The sequence below is a fragment of the Sus scrofa genome, chromosome 3 (assembly GCF_000003025.6).
Source record: "Sus scrofa isolate TJ Tabasco breed Duroc chromosome 3, Sscrofa11.1, whole genome shotgun sequence".
Lineage (NCBI taxonomy): Eukaryota > Metazoa > Chordata > Mammalia > Artiodactyla > Suidae > Sus > Sus scrofa.
In genome coordinates this window covers 16,061,126-16,079,306 of record NC_010445.4, presented here as the reverse complement: position 1 = coordinate 16,079,306, position 18,181 = coordinate 16,061,126, and the positions used below count along the sequence as shown (strand labels likewise).

Sequence of the window (18,181 nt, the reverse complement as noted above, 5' to 3'; positions counted from 1 at the left end):
GCTCTCTTATAAGAGCTTGGCTGGTGGTGTTCCAGCTCTGCATGACTTAAGGCTCCCCGAAAAGGTTATTGCTGGCCCACACAAGGCTTGAACCCCACCCCGGCTCTCAGAGGCATCAGCGTGGTTCTGTGCCTTTGAAAGGAGACTGGAGCTCTCTACGTTCTTCCTGTTTCTTCAAAAACTTGCATCAGGGAATCGATGATGAGAGGTGGCCCATCTGTGCAGACCCCTGTAAAAGTCTGAAGTGGTGGAGTTTATGGGGAAACTGGTCCGAGAGCCCCCTTTAATTGTGCTGAGCTGATGGAGTCAGACCTTAAAGCTCAGTCAGTCTTGTTTATTTTCCACCGAAACCTAGTGCTTGAAGAGAGACCAGTTTTAAGTAATTGAATGTTTTCAATTTATTAGGGATCGTCTCGTCATTTTTAAAAAATAACCAGCTGACATCCCATTCTGCCACACTGAAATCATTGCTTCAGTCTTCTGGGAGATGTTGAAGCCTCTAGACCCAGTGAAATGTTTAATCACCACATCTGTTACAGAGTTGAAATTTAACATCGTGTAAAGGCTGACGTACATGTAATTTTCTTTTTCTGTTGTGTGTATGTGTATGTGTTTTTTTTTTTTTTTAATTTTAAATTACCAAGGAACCTCAAACCAGTTACCCAACTATATGTCAGTGTGGACGCTAGCACCAAAGAGAGCCTGAAGAAAATTGACCGCCCGCTCTTCAAGGATTTCTGGCAAAGATTCCTTGACAGTTTAAAAGCCTTGGCTGAAAAGGTAAGACTTATGCATCTTAAAAAATATATGGAGAGTTCTTTTTCTTTTCTTTCTTTTTTTAAGACTAAAATCTCCTTTTTTTAGGCTTCCACTTTTATTATTCAATAAATATTTATTGAGTTCCTCTTAAGTTTCTTTTTTTTATTACTCAAATGAATTTATCACATCTGTAGTTATATAATGATCATAACAATCCAATTTCACAGGATTTCCATCCCACAGCCCAAGCACATCCCCCCACCCCCTGAACTGTTTCCTCCAGAGACCATAAGTTTTTCAATGTCTGTGAGTCAATATCTGTTCTGCAAAGAAGTTCAGTCTGTCCTCTTTTCAGATTCCACATGTCAGTGGAAGCATTTGATGTTGGTGTTTCTCACTGTATGGCTGACTTCACTTAGCATGATAATTTCTAGGTCCATCCATGTTGCTAAAAATGCCGGTATTTCATTCCTTTTAATGGCTGAGTAATATTCCCTTGTGTATATATACCACATCTTCTTGATCCATTCCTCTGTCGACAGGCATTTAGGTTGTTTCCATGTCTTGGCTATTGTAAATGGTGCTGCAATGAACATCAGAGTCCATGTGTCTTTGCGAGTCATGGTTTTCTCTGGCTAGATGCCCAGGAATGGGATTGCTGGATAGAGTTCCTCTTAAGTTTCTAGCACTCTGCCTGTGTATATCATATGTTCTTCATGTATTTAGGGGGAGGGATACGACTCTCAAGCTAATTAATAAAACGTAGTACACAGTGCACAGCAACCCTACAAGAGGAGTCAGCAAATAGTGTATGTTTAAATAGGAAGTTAATTTTCCAGGACTGCTAGGACCACATTTCCTACTCATTAAGGAACTCAACCCCAGAAGGTCCAAATTTAATGTTTTCTTGCAAACATTTGCCTCTTCTTCCACCTACCTATTCTTTTCGTCCTAAAGTAACCTCTGGTTCTTCTTTTCCATTGACCCTCCCTCCCTTCGCCAACAGTGGGTATTTTCTGTTCATTCCTCTTCTCTTCTTCTCTTGCAGCCATTTCTCTCCTCCATTCTCTTTGCTTCCACCCTGCAGTTGCTCACGCTCTGCCCACATCTAACTCATACCGAGAGCCACTACAGGAGCTTAAAAAATTGTAGTTTCCTATTCCTAGTGGGATTTGAGCATCTGCCTTTTAAACATCTCAGGTGAAGTTCGATGTGCAGTCAGATGTGGGGAGGGGGGTCACTGTCCCAGGAGACCCCGTGGCGGCCTGGCTGCAGGGGACATTGCTGGGCTCAGGGTTCACCATACTCCCAGGAATGCTGTGCCTCCCTGCTTATCTTGCCATTGCTGCAGCTGTGCCCAGTACTTTTGCCACGTCTTGAGCGACCTCCTCAGAGCCTCGACTGTCCTTTCTTTCGATTCCTTTGACTTGTAGAAAAATTCCCTGCAGCCTTCAAGCCTCACTTTCGCTACTACCTCTACGGCGAAGCCTTTTCCAGTCACAAATAGCTGCCCCTCTCGCTCCCTTCCTAAGTTTTTTTTTTAAATCTGTAAATCCACTTCATTTACTCTGTTTCATCCTAGCTTCTCTCTCCCCAACCGGCTTCCTTCCTCATGTCTGAATTCCACCCAGTGTCTAACTCAGCACCTTTTACGGCGTTTGCTAAGTGTTTGTTAAAGGGATGAGGGAGTGGAGACTCTCTAGAGCTCTGTAGTGCTAAGACGTACTGTACACACTTTCAGGACCTTTCAGCTCGTCGCCACTTCCTTCCCCCTGTCCCCCTTTTGTGCTTGAGAAGTTAAATCAGTGCCTTTTTTGGTGGTTAACACTGACATTATTTAAGATACGCAAAGAGGCACTGGTTTCTGATCTGCCTTGGATTATTCATAAAGAGAGCAAGTCAGATGCTTCTTAGGTCCTCCATTCTCTGGATCTCTGGACCTCACCGTCAGCTGTATCATCTTCACTTGTTGTAAGACAGGAGATGCATAGCCTAGACATCAGAACGGATTTAGATGGCAGTAAATGGCAGGAGCTGGCAATAGCGAACACACGTAAGATCGTTATCTCGGCCGTATTCTGAGTCACGGTGTGGAAGATGAGCAGTAGGCATTCGCAGAATGGCTTAATAGCTTCCTTTTTTGGTTTGGGCCACAGCTTTCCAAAAAATGAATTCTTATCTTGGAGTTTCAAGCCTTTGGATGTCAAATTCATTTGTAAGTACTCTGGGTTGAATCACTGATAGCAATGCAGTAACTTAAAGTTCTACACTATCTTCTCACCCATGCGCTTCTTACATAGAGTATCATTATTGTGTCCATGTGACTCTAGTTGAAAAAGTTTCCTTGGGCTATTTAAACTATCTGCCTGCACTTGAGGGCAGTTGCTTTCTAAGCATTTTGTATGATTAGTTTATGTTTCTCCTTCTTGTGTTGTTTATGTCATTCAAGCTATGTGATTTCTTTATGAATATCTGATATTACTGGCACATTAGATACCATCAAGAAAGGTCTGCTTTACTGCTATTTCATACTTGAAAATAAGACCATGACTGAACTTATTAGCTAGGGTCAAATATATGATTCCTGTAATCTCATATCATTTGAGTTTTTATTTTTTTATTTTAATTTTTTCATCTTTTTAGGGCTGCATCCGTGGCATATGGAGGTTCCCAGGCTAGGGGTCGAATCAGAGCTGTAGCTGCCGGCCTCCACCACAGCCACAGCAACACAGGATCCGAGCCACATCTGTGACCTACGTCACAGCTCACAGCAACACCGGATCCTTAGCCCACCAAGTGAGGCCAGGGATCGAGCCTGTGTCCTCATGGATACTAGTCAGATTCGTTTCCGCTGAGCCCCAATGGGAACTCCCTCATTTGAGTTTTTAAATGAAAACTTTGAAATAAAAGTGATACTTGAGATATTTTAATTAGAACATCCATGCTGTTATCTACTGTTACTTGTTTAAGCTTCTAGGATACTTGAATGAGGAAAGACAGGTGAAGGGAAACAATTTCTTAAACTTTATAAACAAAGAAACCTGATTTCCCCCAAGCTTTCAGCCTACATATCAGCTAGTGCAAACCAAAGTAGAAGAGGGTAGCATCTTTTGTTGTTCACTCCTGGCAAGTGTAATGTTTACATTTCAAGATTTTCATGCTTTGTCAAAATGTTCCTTTTCAAATATGAAGGGAGAAATATATTGGTACTTGAGTATGTGGGGCTCAAAAGCAATTCCAAGATAACACAACATAAAATGTGTTAGCATTAATTTCCGTACACAATAGCTGCTTGTCAAACAGTCCTTTTTTTTTTTAAAGAAAGAGAAATCCATCTCGTGCAAGACAACACTGCCTACCTTTGGCAGCAGGCTTTTATCAACAGTGTGACCAGATGTGTTTCTGCTGGCACATTATTATGCCATGTTGAGAATCCAGTAGGAAGTTGAACTAATTAATCCCTTTCCATGTTTGAGCAATAATATTGATATTTCTGAAACCTTATGTTTGTCTTTTTTTTTTTTTTTTTTTGCCATTTCTTGGGCCGCTCCTGCAGCATATGGAGGTTCCCAGGCTAGGGGTCCAGTTGGAGCTGTAGCCACCGGCCTACGCCAGAGCCGCAGCAGCGCAGGATCCGAGCTGCGTCTGCAACCTACACCCACAGCTCACGGCAACGCCAGATCCTTAACCCACTGAGCAAGGCCAGGGATCAAACCCTCAACCTCATGGTTCCTAGTCGGATTCGTTAACCACTGCGCCACGACGGGAACTCCTGAAACCTTATGTTTGAAAGACAAAAATAAATGCCTGCATTACACATTCTTGGATATCAGAAATGAACATCAGTCCCTTCTCTGTGGACATGAGCAGTCAGTGACTGATGTTATCCGAGTTATGTTATTTTGATGTTGAGAAGGGCTTCTTGTGCATTAATGAGGTGGCTGCACCTGCGGTATATGGAGGTTCCCAGGCCAGGGGTCCCATTGGAGCTGCAGCTGCCAGCCTAGGCCACAGCCAAAGCAACACCAGATCCAAGCCGCTTCTGTGACCTACACCGCGGCTCACAGCAATGCCGGATCCTTAACCCACTGAGCGAGGCCAGGGATCAAACCGGAGTCCTCAAGGATACTAGTCCGGTTCGTTTCTGCTGTGCCACGACCGACCTCCCCTTTTGCTCCTCACTTATTTGGATTATTGTTATTTTTTTTATTGATTTGTAGGTGTCCTAACATATAGTCTAGGTGAAAGTGTTTCTGTCAGATACATCTGCTCAAGGTATCTTCTGGTTTGTCTTTGCCTTTTTACTTTTAATGATATCTTGCAATGAACAGACAAAGCCCAAGGTATCAATTGGTTTAAATTTTATGGTTAGTGCTTTTCATGTCCTGTCTATGAAGTCGTTGCCTCCCCCAAGGTCATGAAGATATTCTTCTTTTTTTTTTCTTTTTTTTTTTTTGGTAAAAGCTTTATTAGTTTTTCTTTCATATTTGGGTCTGTGAATCATCTCATATTAATTTTTCAAGGATAACTCGAGGAGGGTTTATTTACTAAGGGCTTAATTAGAAAAGTGTGTGGGAGGAAGAGGGGAACCACCGGAATCGTGCCAAGGATCGCGGGGCTGGCAGCACCAGAACTGTTGCCACCCCGGCCCCAGGGACAAGGGGAAGGGGAGGTTCCTGGAAGCTGGACGGGGAGGGACTGCTGTAGAGCAGGCTCTCTGGAGAGGAGGAGGGATGCTCCGTCCACGAGGAAAGACGCCTTTTTCTCTTCCCTTCTCCACTGGCTGCTCCCACTGGCCAAACCCCAAAGGAAGCCCGAGGGCACGGGAGCCTCGTCAAGGCAGTAACAGTTGCAGTTTCCATTTCAGTGTTAAGACACCAAGGTGTTCAGACAGTTTATGCGATGCTTTCAAGGTCACACACACACACGATTGGTGGAACGGGAAATTCAATCCAGGTACATGGGACTCCGGACGCTCACCGCTGTTACTGTGGATACCACTATACTGGACTCTTTGTCTATATGATAACTTCTTGCTTTCATCTTCAAATCTGATATTTTAACTCTTTGCCCACCTGCCTCTTTACAGAGTCCAGTTTGCACAGAACCTCAGAACCTTCTCCATCTTGGTACTACTTCCTGTCATCTGGACCCTGCCCCCTGATATTACCTTGGTTCTCCCTGTCTTAGCAGCTAGATGTCTATTCACTGTTTTTTTTTTTTTTTTTTGCTTTTCTGGGTTTTTGTTGTTGTTGTTTTGGGCGATGCCCGAGGCATGCGGACGTTCCTAGGCCAGGGATCAAACCCGTGCCATAGCAATGACTCAAGCCACTGCAGTAGCAACACCAGGTCCTTAATCACTGAGCCACCAGGGAACTCCTCTGTTCACCATTGAACAGCTCTTGTAGTGCTAACATTTCTTGTGGCAATGGGATAGTTCTTCTCTTTGGAACTAAGGGTGTGGTACACACAAGTCAGAGTGTTCCCAGGTATCCAACCAAACGCCACATTATACAAGTCTCCTGCCAGATGCTAGGTGTATGCTGGCTCAAACCAACAGAGTGGAAATTTGATGGAAGTCAGATCATAGTGGGTTATAGAAAGTGGATATGTTAATTGTCTCACATTCAAACACTTTTGTCTTGAGCTCTTATTTTATCAATCTGACATGTATTTGTTTTTCCTAAATGTTTGCACCAACGCATCATATAATTTCCCAGGGCTTACACTAGTAATTAGTCATCTTAAATGTGTTATTTGATCACCATGTGATCCAACGTTTACTGAAAAACATTGACGTCTCTTTCATACTCCATCTTCAGTTGTTTTTGTTCTTCTCCCTTTAGAGGCTTTCAGGCAGTGATTGTTTTTTTGTCATTAGTATGTAGTCAAAGTATTTGACTGGAACCTACTGGGGGATCTTTCCAGTCATTGGCCAGGGAGCGTAGTGCAGGGAGGTGACTCCACCTGGTCCCCCATCAGCCCCATGACCTTGGCTGAACTACTGAGCCTCTGGAAGCCTTTGCTTCCTCACCACTTCCTCGGGATGAAAGTAGTTCCTGATTCACCGGATTGTATTGAGGGGCTAAATGATATAACACAAGTAAAACTTAGAGTACACTGCTGGGCACGTGAGCGCCATAATGTTAGTGCTGTTATTAATAAAATTAGTTCTGACTTGAAGTTGTAATCATTCGCCTCTTCCGACTCATTTTTGGTCACAAATAATTCTCAACCCTTTGGAGACTTCTTTTTACTGCATTCCTTTTAGCCAACTCTTACATTGAGCATATGGTGCTTCAAGTCTTGTGCTGCATCCCAGATACAATTACAACTAGGATGTGGTCCAAGCCCCAGGGGAATTGCAGTCTTCTGGGGACAAATATAGGCAGACCTCATTTTGTGGTGCTCTGCAGATACTGCAGTTTTGACAGACTGAAGGTTGTAGCAACCCTGTGTCTATCAAGTCTGTCAGTGCCATTTTCCTGGCAGCATTTGTTCACTTTGTGGTTTTGTGTCCCATTTTGGTAATTCTCACAATGGGTCAGACTTTATCATCATTATTATATTTGTTTCGGTGACCTGGGATCAGCCATCTTTGACGTCACTACTACGGCCCATGGAAGGCTTAGATGAGAGCATTTTTTTAGCAATGCTAAAGTGTTTTTTAATGAAAGTATGTACATTTTTTAAAGATATGCTGGTTATCACACAATAGCCTGTGGCGTAGTGTAAACATTTGCAGGCACTGGGAAACCCAAAAATTCATGTGATTTGCTTTATTGTGCTGCTTGATTTATTTCGTTTTTGGTCTGGAGCGGAGCCTGCAAGATCTGTGAGGTTTGCCTTTGGACAACTAAGCAGCCAGTTTTAGCACATGGTGATGGGACCTAGGATAGTGGTGTGCACAAAGCTACACAAGATAAGAGGAGACCTGGGATCAGAGCTGGGAAGGATCCCTCAGCTGTGGTTAAAAATCAGCAAAACAGATCTATTCCACTCAAAAACTGAGACATGACCTTAAAGATCTAGCCCTCCTCTGGTTAATAGGGTCTGGCACACAATCAGGGTTTTTTAAAAAAATCTGTTAAAATACTTGTGTAGTCCTAAAAACACTCCCCTTTGACTGAAGCTGAAAAAAGCATCTTTTAATGTATATACTAATTAGGTACTTTTTTTGACTTAAAAACTGTATTGAACAAAAACATGAGTAATAGTTGTATAACTATGAGGTCATGGGTGCTCTCGTAACATGTTTTCCAGATTTCATTAAAAATAAACAAAATCTATGACAACATTAGGGAGGAACAATTTATATTTTGTCTTTAAAATCTGCTAGAATTTTCTATAGGTCATTACTGTAGGAGTGGATAATTTATCTAGTAGAAAATTTCTAGATCTTGACGGCTTCAACAGCCAAGTCCACAGAGTAGTAGCCATTTTGGGCGGGTGACTTTCAAATCTTTTTTTTTTTTTTTTTTTTTTTCCATCTGAGAAAGTATCTTTTACATGAAGCTCACTGTGTATTAAGGTCAGCCCTGAAAAGATTGTGGCTTGAATGGTAGTGAATAATACTGACACACTGCAGCTCCGAAAAGAAGAAATGGTTTTTAAAATCTAGTTATCCCCAAGTTAATAGGGTTTTATCCACCCTTTGACCTGCTATTCATATTATCAGGTCGGCTGAAGGGTATAGGAAGAGACATCCCTTCCAAATACAGGCACAACCTGCAGGCCATCTCCCTGTCAACTGTTGGTTTCCACCTTTTTGCTTTTAATACCCAAACATATACAGCATAGAAGTCTTTCAGTACAATGTTTTTCTAAGGGCACAGTTCATATTTATTTTCCAAAACTTAATACAGCGTTTATTTATTTTATTTTATTTTATTTTCTTGCTTTTTATGGCCACACCCATGGCACATGGAGGATCCCAGGCTAGGGGTCTAATCGGAGCTGCAGCTGCCGCCTACACCACAACCACAGCAACACAGGATCCAAGCCCGGTCTGCGACCCACACCACAGCCCACGGCAACGCCAGATCCTTAACCCACTGAGCAAGGCCAGGGATTGAACCCACAACCTTGTGGTTCCTAGTCGGATTCGTTTCTGTTGCACCATGATGGGAACTCCTTAATATGGCATTTATAGCAGCATAACCTGCCAGAAAAGTCTCGAGTGGCTTTCTAAATACAGTTGGTAGATCGTCAAAGTCCACGGCAGATGATTTGAAAAGTCAGCGCAGCAGCCAGGGGAAGTTTGCTTCTTGATGGTGCTGGCACGGAGGGAGGCCACTTTACTGATGAGTTAAAGTTAACCTTGTTTGTTTTCACTTGTTAAACCAGAAAGTAGTGTTTTACATACTTTACAGACTAGTGCAATAGTTGGTACACTTGTGGGCATTTTACCCTGTTTTAGCTTCATTTTAAGAAAATCTCTGGAGGCTTTGAAGTTCGTGTGTAACATATTTTTAACTTTTCCCATTTAAAATAATGGGAAATATGCTTCACTCAGCATTTTTATACATGCTATTAGATTTCAGGAACAGGTTACTGGTCTTAGCGGGGAGATGCTTGTGTTACTGTAGTTTCATAATTAATTAACTAGTGGTTATGATGGTTCTTGAAATGTATTGGTTGTGTGTTTCCTGTGGTCATTTTTTCTGGATGTCTTTCTGCTGCCCACTCTATTTTAAATTGCATTTTTCAGGTTTATAGTATTCAAGGAAGTATGACCTATATCCTATTTCACTATCATTGTAGTTCCTATTTAGGCCAAAATTTGAGTTTTAGGTAAATAGTTGTAATCACACTCACTTTATCTCCTTTGCAACGTAAATGTTTTCTGTCTGTTGATGTCATCTTGCTCTGTTATTTACTGATAATGATGGATTGCCTTCTTCTAATATTTATCAGTTTTCCTTTGTATTTTTACTTTTTATGATTTTCTCTTATGTATGCATAAAATTTAATATATAGATCATAAACAAATGTTTAAAGGATCTAAACTACAGTCATTCATTCAGCAAATATATATTTTGCTACTGGGAATAAGTGAGTAAGACACGTAAGGCCCCTATTCTCTGGTAGGAGAGACAGAAAACAAATAAATAAAGATGAATATACCATTTATAGACCACCGAGCACAATGTGGTAAGACAAACAAACTTTCAGTAAACAAAGCCCAATCATGTGGTAATTCAGAAGAGTCACCTTTAATTTTAATTAGATAAAAAGAAATCAAAACTGCAGTTACAGATATTGGTAAAATAGTGGAAGTCAGAATAATGTATGACAATATCCAGAATTGAACCAAAGGTAAATTGTATCACTTGGGATTCAGATTAATGACATATAACAGAGACTCTTCCCCCTGCCCCTGCCGCCCCTGCGATAGTGAGTAGGATAATCAAGTTAGAAAGGCTTTTCCTTCTAATGTCACAGAAGCCCAAATCCAGGTGAACCAAGGACTTGATCCAGTGGCTAGGAGATAATACAAAATATATGTATTGGTTTCTGTCCCCAGTTCTGGCACAGATCTCCTAAAACTCTTATAATATCCTAAGCAATAAAAGCATCTTACGTTCTAATGCTGGTTTTGGACTCCCATTGCTGACACAGAGTTCCTAAATCCCTTGAGATTTTCTGAGAGTCTTTTGTTCTAATGAGGTGATTCTTGGTGGGCTTGTGGATGGGTACTGGTCAGCAGAAAGACCAAGCTGTGATGAAACACTTGGAACCTTCAGCCCCATCCCATATCCTACAGAAAGGGGAGAGGGGCTGGAAATGGAGTTAATAATCCCTCACGCCTGCAATGATGAAGTCTCCATGAAAAGCCCATAGGCACAGGGTTCAGGGAGCTTCCAAGTAACTGAAAACTGGGAGATTGGTGCCTGGAGAGAACATGGAGGCTCCTCACCCTTCCCACGGCTCTTGTGTCTGGATGCTCATCCGTATCTTTATCATATCCTTTTATAATAAACCGGTGTATATTAAGTAAACTGTTTTCCTCAGTTATGTCAGCTATTTCAGAGAATTAATTGAACCCCAAGAGATCATGGGAATCTCTGATTTATAGCGGATCTGTCAGAAGCACAGGTAACAAGCTGAACTTGGAATTAGCATCTGAAGTGAAGGTTGTCTGTCTTGTAGGACTAAGCTCTTAACCTTTCGGATCTGGTGCTACCTCCAGGTAATAATCTCAATTAGAATTTCGTTGTATCGAAGGATACGTAGTTGCTGTCACATGCCTACTTGGTGTGTGTGGGGGGAACCCACACCTCTGGTGTCAGAAGTGTGAATATGGAGCAAGTGTAGAGGTAAAGGAGAATCACGGGAGAGAGAGTGAGTTTTTCCTTTTCGGTGGCTTCTCAGTATCATCAAGAGGCCCAGGTTCCTATCTGACAGTCAACATATGACTTCCATTCTGACGTTTACTTCATGGTCCAAAATGCTTGCTAGAGCCCCAGCCATCATGCTGGCATTCCAGCCTTTATTTTGAGCAGACGGTACAAGGATAGGTCTAAGAGGGGCACATCTTCTTCCTTTTAAGATAATTTGTATAATGCTTCCCTTTTGGGCAGGATTTAGTCGCTTGGCCACATCTTGCTGAGGGAGGCTGGGAAATAGAATCTTTTAGCCGAGTATGCCGTTGTCCCCAAGTTGTTCAGATATTCTGCTTATAGGAAGAAGGGGTGAATAGGTATTGATAGGCGACTAGCAATCTACATCAGGGAACTAAGCATTAAGTTCAAATGTTAAACAAATAACAACAAAATAGGTCTATTAGGAAGAAGGAAGTAATTAAGATAAAAGAAGACGTCGTTACTTTTGGGGGAATCTCCCAGTGTTGGACTAGAGAAGGTTATCGTTGCCTGTCTTCAGAGGAATCTCAGTAGTTTGGGGCAGATGGAAGGCAGATTGGATAGCATTTTTAAGGACAGAAAAAGCAATCTTGAAAGGTAGACGGGAGACAGCCCGGCGGTTTGTTTGGAGATGTCGTTTATTGTTTGGCTTGAAGTGGAGGAGGCCTGCACATGAACAGTGGAGGGAGTGAGGACGATGTAAGAGATTTATCTTTCTATCGTGTCTTGGGCAGAGGTGTGTCTTGTTTCTGAATTCCAGAATAATAATAATGGTTGTATTATCAGTGTCCAGGATTCCCGAGTTCCTGTGATGTAGGTGTTATACTCGGTACCGTGCGTTTCATAAGATTTAAAAAAAAAAAATCAGTCCTGGCCAACAAGTTGGCTTTTTTGAGAGGTTAGGTATGTTTGTCCCAATGTTGCAGAGACCATGGATTTTCATCTGGCCAAGGGCTGGGGAGGGACACCCTGGTGGTTTGAACAGACATTTTAAAAAAAAAATGACCATCATTTTCAATTTGTTTTCGGTGATACTTGCTTGGACATTTCAAAAAGCATGAAAGGAAAATTTTCATGTTTATCAAAAGTGGTTTGCGGTTTCAAGTGATTGAGATCCATTGTCACAAACCAAGGAAGTCATCAGCCCCCATCCCTCAGAGCCAGTGGGCCTTCCCCCCCCCCCCCCGCCACCCCATAGATTTCATCCTCTCTAATTTCTTCCAAATGGAGTCATTCAAGACCATTCATTTCAAGGGCGATTTAAAAACCTTGAGATGTGGTATTGCTGCTTGGGAGATGAGAATTGAACCTTTTTGTGAGAATCATTGTGCTCGATTTATGAAAAGAGTGTGGCAAAAAGGGCTGTTCAAAAGAATGATCAGAAGCTAATTTCTTTTGCTTCCTGAAACCAGAAAGAAGGAAGCACTTTCTGAAATTGACATTTGAAGACCCCCATTAGTGCCTTTGGGAAGTGGAGACAGAGGAAACCGTATGTTTTGTTTGGCCACGTGAAGATCACTTGCTCCTTTGACGTGGCCCATAAGAAGCTAGCGTGGGGCAGAAACTCGTCTGCCACTTTATAAGAATCAAAACATTATGCCATTAGTTCCTTCAGAGTCTGAGACATTGGATTGAAATCAATACCATTGATATGTAGCCATGTGCACCTTCACTTCAGCCGCACAGTGGGGAAAAAGGATATTTTGCCTGTGACAAGCTAAAACTGTGAAAAATCACGTAAATAGAATTTGAGCAACCCTGGGAGTTGTTTTATTTCCACCACTTTTAGAGTCTTTCTGATGAGATATCTTCTAGCTTTGGAGTTTGTAAAGCAAACAAACAAACAAAAAAATGTTCCGAGAATTCCTGTCGTGACTCAGCGGAAACGGATCTGACTGTTATCCATGCGGACACAGGTTCAATCCCTGGCCTCGCTCAGTGGGTTAAGGATCTGGCGTTGCCGTGAGTTGTGGTGTTGGTCACAGCATCAGCTCGGATCTGGCATGGCTGTGGCTGTGGTGTAGGCCAGCAACTGTAGCTCCGATTAGACCCCTAGCCTGGGAACCTCCATATGCTGGGGGTGCGGCCCTAAAAAGACAAAAAAAAAAAAGTCCCAAATCAAACAAAAACAAAAATCCCTCTCTGCCTGTATTAAAACCCCGAAGGGAATTTTGGTAATTGTCTTCCAGTCACTCACGAGCTGCCTGCCTCTCAAGGTGTCAGGAGGCCCGATCCAGGGGTGGGCGGAAGCTTCCATTTGAGGTTACCCTCAGGAGCACTTCTGGTTTTTCCTCTTCCAGTTCATGATGGAGAATGGTCCTCCTTTGACTTGATGTACTTTGAAAATAGCTGGAAGACCGTGAAGACACTGGAAAACCCCTGAGTGGTAGGGCTGTTTGTGCTTTTATAACCCATTACAAATTCAAGTGCATCTTCCCCGGGGGAAAGGCAGCGATTACTTTTTGGACTCCTGGTGGCCAGTTTCTGGGGGAGGTTGGATGTAGGGCCTGAGAAAGGCTGGAGCCGGTCTTATTTTCCAGAACTTACTCATCATGATCTCGAAGAGGAAAACACCACAAAACCACCTCCTTCCTGTCCATCTTTCTAGATGGTCCTATTGAGTGGAGCTGAGTTGTTGAACAGTCGTTTCTTTACCAAAAGTAAAGATGACCTTTAAAAAATCCACATAGGAGGAGAAGTCACGTTTGAAGAGTTTAATTTAGCACAGGAAAATTTAGACCGAAATTAGGAATTACAGCAAATCAGTGGAATCCCTTCTAAATAATATGTTCATTAAATAAAAGGACAAAGGAAATCACACTGAATACACACTTAATAACATTTTATAAATCTTTAATTAGTAATGGGTACTACTCAGTTAATTTCCACTTCTCTGATCCTTGCTTGCAGTAATGTTTTAGCAGCCACGTGATAATTGCAGGTTTGTTTTATTCTATGTCTGTGCATAGTAAATAAAGCATTTGTTTTTTTCTTTCCTGTCTGATCCATCACTAAATTGTTGACTTTTAAGTTCCATCCATTGTAGTTACAGAAACCAGAGAATTTGATGCTTAAAATTAAAAGCCCAGGGATAAATTTTATTTCATCTAGTTTGGCATATTTTTATTTTATTTATTTATTTATTTATTTATTTATTTGCTTTTTAGGGCTACACCTGTGGCATATGGAAGTTCCCAGGGTGGGGTTGAATCAGAACTGCAGCAGCTGGCCTGTGCCACAGCCACAGCCATGCAGGATCCGAGCCACATCTGCGACCTACACCACAGCTTACGACGTCACTGGGTCCTTAACCCACTGAGCAAGGCCAGGGATAGAACCCGTGTCCTCATGGATGCTAGTCAGATTTGTTTCTGCTGAGCCACGATGGGAACTCCTGCTAGTTTGTCGCATTTTTAAATGTGCTCAACTCAGAATTAGCCACCTGTAATGCCACCCAGGGCAACTTTATACCTGACCTCACCAGAATTAGCAAAATTAGAATTTCCTGTCTCCTGATAGGTTCTAAAGTGAATTTTTATGGCCTGTGTTTTGTCTTTTTTTTTTTTAATTAAAATTTTTTTTTTTTTTTTGTCTTTTTAGGGCTACGCACATGGCATATGGAGGTTCCCAGGCTAGGGGTCAAATCGGAGCGATAGCCGCCGGCCTACACTGCAGCCACAGCAACTCGGGATCCGAGCCATGTCTGCGACCTACACCACAGCTCACGACAGTGCTGGATCCTTAACCCACTGATCTAGGCCAGGGATCGAATCCGCAACCTCATGGTTCCTAGTCGTATTCGTTTCCACTGCTCCGTGTCGGGAACTCCTGTTTTGTCTTTTAAATTATTGCTCATGAAATCCTAAAGTGTCCACTGTTCCACCTTTTATTTTCTATTCTTTTTGGCTGTCACTAATACCTACATCTCTTTTTTTATCTAGCATTCCCAGTGGTGATTCAAAAATCCCTGTACATTCTCATTTAAATGTTCACAGCTAAGAAAAACATATACCGGCATAAACCTACAAGTGATAAAAATTTTACAAACAAGGCACTGGTGATGACTTAAATACGTCCTAAAATAATTACCATCCATCAGTGCATATATATATAAAAATTAAAGAAATAGAAGAAAAAATACTTTTTCCTTGAGATGAAAACTGTTAGGATTTTCACTTAACGACTTCCTAGTGCAATGTACAGCAGTATTCATTATATTTATCATGCTGTACATTTCAATACTATCCATAGTATTTATTTATGACCAGAAATTTGTACTGGTTTGGTTCTTCTTTTTTTCTTTTGTGGCGTCTTTGATTTTCATTGACTTCCCAAGGCTTTTTATTAAGGACTTAAGATAGCTTTTATATGTATTACACACGTAAGTATATATATGTATAATATATATGTATGTGTATATCTATATTTATTTTTCTAAGTATGGTATGAGAGAGGAATTCTTTTTCTCCTGTATGGATAATTGATTGAGCCAGCATCCGTTGTTGAATAATTCATTCTCTACCCTCTGATTTGCAATGGCTTCCTGATGTAATCAACTTTTCATGCATTCATGGATGTTTCTGAACTTTCTACAGTGTTATATTGATTAATTTTTCTGTTTTTCCCATTGCCACACTAAGTTATTCTAGTTCTGTAATAAGACAACATTAAGTGCCAGAAAACCCGGTCTTCTTCAAAATTGTCGTGTTTATTCTTAGCCCCATACTGCATTTTCATATTTATTTCAGAATCAGTTTGTCAGTTTTCACACACATATACACCACACACACACACACACACACACACACACACACACGCACATAAATTTGAGATACTGATTGGAATGGCATTGAATTTGTAGTTTAATTTGGGAACGTTGCCGTGTTTACGAAGTCATATCTTTGGTTTAAAGTTGCTTGTTCCATCATTTTAATTTTCTTTGACTGAGATGTATCTTCCACTTGTAGATGCCGTCGTCTGTCTTTGTGAAATATTACATTCCCACACATCGTTTGGAACTGCTTGCAGGCTCCTTTTGAGTAGGTGGTTGTTGTTGCTCGCGTGTGTGCTCTAACAGGCAGCTGGGTCCAGTTCCTGGTCACAAGGCTGTTGCATTACGTATTTTTAGCCAGCTTTATCTATTTGGTTTTCATTTTTCACTTTATCTGTGTGTCACTGCAGTGGGGATGGCACATCAGAGGACCTTTGGGTACCCCTTTGACGGTACTGTGTTCATCAATGCATTTTTTGGGTCAATTATGTAAATTAGATGGATGAGGATTTTGGATGAAAAGCGTATTAATTTTTGGCATTTTTATATAGCAAGTACGAAATACCCTTCTTCAGGCTCTTCTTGCTGTTCTTCCAGATTCACTTTCTTATGAGTCAGATGTGAGGTAGAGTGTTCCACACTCAGGCACATCTTCTCACTAACAAGCTTTCCAGGGAGGAAACTTTATAGGCTTCAGGGACTGAGTCACCATCTAATGAGTCTGGGTTTATTCGTGTGGGGGGCGGTGGCAGGGGGTTCTTCTTTTTCCCGGAGCCAAGCTTAGGCACAGGGAGTTTAACGGGTAGGCTAAGGGCAGTCTGAACACCCCTTGACTACAAAGTATGTGCACTCGCACAGTTAATTTCCCAGGAAGGGAGCCTTTAGTCTTTAATATTTGAGACTTGAACTTGTGAATTGTTAAAAGTAATACTTCTGGAGAAACAGATCTATAGGACTTATTGATTTTAGAGTTGTTTGGTTTCTAACTGCCCTGTTATTCTTTTTAGATTTACTCTGTCACTGGTTCTGTGCGACGTGTTTGGGGTATATTGAAATGTCCTTCTCATGCCCCCTTCTGTGCACTTGGGGTCCAGGTGTTTCTGTTCATGTCTGCTGCACGATGATGGAGTGATTGTGCCTGAAGGAGCCAGAAATTTTACTTTTTTGTCAATATCCTCGGACATCCAACTCAGTGTGCTGCTTAGGTGACGTGTGTGTATGCACCCTGGTATAGGCTGTAACAGGGTCTTCTGCTTATTGACTTGTGTGGCATTATTTCTCTGACTTCTCCTTACTCTTATGTAGATAGGCTGCCTGCCACATTCACCTTGTGGCGGTGGCCGTAGATGTCTCGATATAGATCTCCTGCATGGAGAGCAGAGAGAGCGGCCCTATGATTTTGTAGCCGGTCCGTTCTTCCTCTAGAAATCTTGCTTTTTATTTTTCCTTTTATGGCCATACCTGCGGCATATGGAAGCTCCCAGGCCAGAGGTCGAATTGGAGCCGCACCTGAGGGGCTTCGCTGCAGCTTGTGACAACACTGGCTCCTTAACCCACGGAGTGAGGCCAGGGATTGAACCTACATCCTCACAGAGATGATGTCAAGGTCCTTAACCCACTGAACCACAATGGGAACCCCTTGCCAAATATTTATTCTCTTTTATTTATTTTGGTTTTGCCTTAAGCTCTTTACATTCTGTCTCTCTTATTAATCAACTTTTTCGGGTTCCCTGTTGTTCTTATTTTCTTTGCTTTTCCTTGCATGGCCCTGTTGTAAATTTCTGTATTTGTGGTTTTCAGGGCACCGGTCATTTTCACACCGTGAAAACTGTTCTGTTCCAAATGCCAGTACAACTTTACCTCTTTTTTTCTTTCCCATCCTCCAAAAGGTAGAGGAACACTGCTCTGTATCACTCCTTTGCTTTTTTGATGTGTAAATAGTGCTGCTTTTTGTTTTTTTTTTTAATCCTCTAGTGCGGATTTTGTCCCCTCCTACTGAGTATTTACTTAAAGTTTTTCTTTGTCTCATCCAGCTGCTGGTGCACCTAGCCTCTTTTGTGTTTGAATTTTGCACTTCTTAGCCTTCTCTTTTTGTGCTTTTCAAAAGATAAACTTGCACCCCTTTGACTCTATGTCCATTATGCGGTGGGCCCTCCAGGTTCACGTTGGCAGGTTCAACCAACCACAGACAATGTTTGGGGAAAAAAAAAATTCTGGAGTTTCAGAAAGGAAAACTTAAATTTGCCTCACAGAACAACCGTTTCCATAGCATTTCCATTGTCTTTTT

General features: G+C 41.7%; 1 protein-coding gene across 3 annotated transcripts in view; it reads left to right on the top strand.

The window, feature by feature from the left end:
- The window catches only part of TYW1 (tRNA-yW synthesizing protein 1 homolog (S. cerevisiae)), a 191,080-nt gene that overhangs the window by 81,346 nt on the left and 91,553 nt on the right, over window positions 1-18,181 (top strand). For all 3 annotated transcript variants that reach the window (XM_021086357.1, XM_021086356.1, XM_003481010.4), the window contains exon 13: window positions 645-780. In XM_021086357.1, coding sequence (XP_020942016.1) covers window positions 645-780 — 136 coding nt within the window. The remainder of the gene's footprint in view (window positions 1-644; window positions 781-18,181) is intronic.